The 3,657-nt window shown below is 55.2% G+C and overlaps 1 protein-coding gene across 1 annotated transcript; it reads right to left on the reverse strand.

Moving 5' to 3' along the window:
* Nucleotides 1–1,689: 1,689 nt before the first annotated feature.
* Nucleotides 1,690–2,622, reverse strand: LOC127061263 (olfactory receptor 14A16-like). Its single transcript, XM_050987892.1, has one exon. The coding sequence runs from the start codon at nt 2,620–2,622 to the stop codon at nt 1,690–1,692; it is 933 nt and encodes a 310-aa protein (XP_050843849.1).
* Nucleotides 2,623–3,657: the final 1,035 nt, after the last annotated feature.

Raw genomic sequence — 3,657 nt, forward strand, 5'->3', positions numbered from 1 at the left:
GAGGGAGCTGGGGTTGTTCATTCTGGAGAAGATGAGGCTCAGGGGAGACAAGGCAGTGTAAAGACATTGTTTGGACTTGATTATGTCCAAGGCCTTTTCCAACCTTGCTGATTCTGGGATTCTCTGAAACCACCCTTGGAGCAGTTGCAGGATGAGCCCTGGGCCTCCTCTTTAGAAGCTCCAGCAGCCCAGGTCCCTCAGCTTCTCCTGCCAGCCCCAAAGCCCATCCTGTCAGTCCTGCAGAGCCTCTGCAGCTCCTCCTCATTGCCCAGAACAGGGAGCCCCAGAGCCAGACACAGCAGCCCAGATGTGCCCCCCTGGCCTGTGGTGCCTCTGGCAGGGGAGCAGCAGGAGGCACTGCAGGAGCCTGCAGACAATTCCTGCAGCACATGTAGGATGATCCTGCTCCCCAAGGGACGTTCCCATGGTGCCAAGTCAGGAACTGGAATAGAGAGTGGGGCCAGAGAGGGAAGGGCAAACAGGGATGGGCTGTTTGCGGCGGTGGGAAGAGGAAGAAATTTGTAGCAGGAAAGAATAAAGAGAGCAAAGGTGAAGCCAAGGAAATGCTCAGGGCAGTTTGGGGGTGGCTGCCAGGCAGCCCTGGCTCTGAGCAACAGCGTCTGCAGTGGGACAGGAAACTCCCAGCTGATGGGAACAAACTTTCTGGCTGACTGCAGAGGCCAGGACAAAGCTGAGTGGTTTCCCTGGTGTCCCCCAGCCCTTGCTGGCCCCAGGGGCTGATGGCATTTGTGCTCCTTTAGGTTCATGTCCCCACACCAACAGCATGGGGGTGCTCCCCCTGCTCTGTGCAATGCAAACAGGGGCTCCTGAGCCAGTGCTGCCGCGCCTGTGCCTGCAAGGATGGGGCACCTGTGTGAGCTGGGGGAGAGGCCAGGGCTGCAGAGGGGGGATGTTGTTGGCAGCTCCATGAGGATGCTCTGGGACACTGCCCTGGGCTGTCCAGAGCACTGGGGATGGATCAGCCCTGCTCTGCTGCTCCTTCCCATCTCCCCCAGGGCCCTTGCAAAGCCCCAGCCATGCTGTTTGCCCCCAGCCTGCCCACGGCCACCCTGGGGCTGATCACGGGGGTTTTCTGTGCTGAGCATTGGCCTGGGTGTGTTCTTGAGAGAGCCTGGGCAAGGAGCCTGGAGCCCCCAGGGCCTGGCCTGAGGTGTCAGCGCTGCCCCAGCAGTGCCCATGGCCTGTCCCTGCTGCAGCCCTGGCACTGCCACCCCCAGGGCTGTGCCCGGCCCGAGAGCACTCAGGCCCTACAGCAACACCAGGGCCACCAGGGCAGCGGGGCAGGGCCATGGGAGCAGCACTGGCAACACCAAGTGCTGCTGCTGCTGGGCACAGCTGCTGTGCCAGCACTGATCTGCCCCAGCTCTGCACACAGACATTGCTGCTGCAGCTCCAGAGAAGGCAACGAAAGGGAATCTCTGCAGAAAACTCTGCTGGGAGATCAATTACTTCCTTCAAAACCACTGAGAGCACAGCCCCTCATTGGCACAGTCTGTGACGACAGGGAAGGTGGAGAGAAACAAAATGAGAAATGGAACAAACAATGACATTTCTTTGTGGAAGAGATTAAAAAAGGGAAACAGATAAATAGGACCTCCAAAATGAGACCAACTTGTAGTATCAAAGATGACTTTTATTAGAAGTGATTAGCAGAAACTGGCTAGCAGTTTAATGTTGCTTAAACCATCCAAACATCAGTCTCCACACTGCAGCCTTGAGCTCCTGGTTCCTCAGGCTGTAGATGAGGGGGTTCAGGGCTGGAGGCACCACTGAGTACAGAACTGACAGGGCCAGATCCAGGGATGGGGAGGACATGGAGGGGGGCTTCAGGTAGGCAAAAAAACCACTGCTGAGGAACAGAGAGACAACAGCCAGGTGAGGGAGGCAGGTGGAAAAGGCTTTGTGCCGTCCCTGCTCAGAGGGGATCCTCAGCACGGCTCTGAAGATCTGCACATAGGAGAAAACAATGAACACAAAACAATTGAAATTGAAACACACATTAAGAGCAAGAATTCCCAGTTTTCTGAAGTTGGAGTGTGAGCAGGAGAGTTTGAGTATCTGGGGCACCTCACAGAAGAACTGGCCCAGGGCATTGCCCCGGCACAGGGGCAGGGAAAATGTATTGGCTGTGTGCAGCAGAGCAATGAGAAAGGCACTGGCCCAGGCAGCTGCTGCCATGTGGGCACAAGCTCTGCTGCCCAGGAGGGTCCCGTAGTGCAGGGGTTTGCAGATGGACACGTAGCGGTCGTAGCACATGACAGTCAGGAGGAAATACTCTGCTGAGACAAAGAAAAGAAAGAAAAAGAGCTGTGCAGCACATCCTGTGTAGGAGATGGTCCAGGTGTCCCAGAGAGAATTGTGCATGGCTTTGGGGACAGTGGTGCAGAGGGAGCCCAGGTCGCTGAGGGCCAGGTTGAGCAGGAAGAAGAACATGGGCGTGTGCAGGTGGTGGCCGCAGGCTACGGCGCTGATGATGAGGCCGTTGCCCAGGAGGGCAGCCAGGGAGATGGCCAGCAAGAGGCAGAAGTGCAGGAGCTGCAGCTGCCGCGTGTCTGCCAATGCCAGCAGGAGGAAGTGGCTGATGGAGCTGCTGTTGGACATTTGCTGTGGCTGCCCATTGGGACCTGTTCATGGGTAAATGACAGAGACAAGTCAGGAGAGGCTGCTTTGAGCCAAACCAAGGCCGTTCCCTGCAGACTGTCCTGCTGGGACTCACCCAGCCTTGTTCCTGCTCTGGGAAAACCTTTACCCAGGTCCCTGCCTGAGCTCCAATTGTGCTGGCTAAGTGTGCCCGGAGCAGCCAGGCCTGTGTTTAGGGTCTCTTGAGGAACCATCTCTGCATCTCCCTGGGCCTGGACATTCCCTCCTGAGAGGAGCCTTGTCCCTGCCAGCGCTCACAGAGCCCATCCCACCCTGTGTGCCCTGGCCCGGCCCTACAGAAACCTGCCTGTGTGCAGGGCCCTGGCTGGGGCAGGCTCTGTGTGCAGGTGGGCAAGGGCAGCTCAGGAGAGCCCTGCTGGGCCCTGCAGAGGTGATGCTGCTGCTGTCCAGGGCTGAGGAGTGGCTGAGGGCCCTTTGGGAGGCTCCCAGCAGAGAGACTGACCACCCAAAGTTACAGTTCTGGAGACCCTGTAAATGTTCAGACATTCCTTTGATGATCCTGTGTGTCCCTTTCAACTCAGAATATTCTGGGATTACAATTCCTGTTCTGCTTCTCTCATCCCCCTGTTGTATATAATCAAATGAGAAAAAATACCCCTTGGAAAAGTGTTAGAACAGTAAAGTAAAAATCAAACATTAATTGAAAGCTTCCAGGTGTCCCAGTGGGGATGGGCACACCTGGGGCCTGATTTCAACAATTTATTAAGGTTCATAAATTAGGATATTTAACAGGAACATCCAGTAGCAGATTCAGTTGCCCTGGTTACGCACCCCCGGGTCAACCCATTGGAGTAGGTCCAAGGGCTTTTTGCCTTTACTTTTTGTTGTGACTGCTCACATTCTGGTCAATAAACAAAATGTTCTTGTAGGCTCTCTTCCTAATAATAAGACTATTTGAAAATAACACCCATAATATGACAGTATTTCAGGAATGTATTTAGACAGACAGCCCACTGTTCTAAAATCTAAGAGAAA

This window comes from Serinus canaria, unplaced genomic scaffold, assembly GCF_022539315.1.
Source record: "Serinus canaria isolate serCan28SL12 unplaced genomic scaffold, serCan2020 HiC_scaffold_407, whole genome shotgun sequence".
NCBI classification, from domain to species: Eukaryota; Metazoa; Chordata; class Aves; order Passeriformes; family Fringillidae; genus Serinus; species Serinus canaria.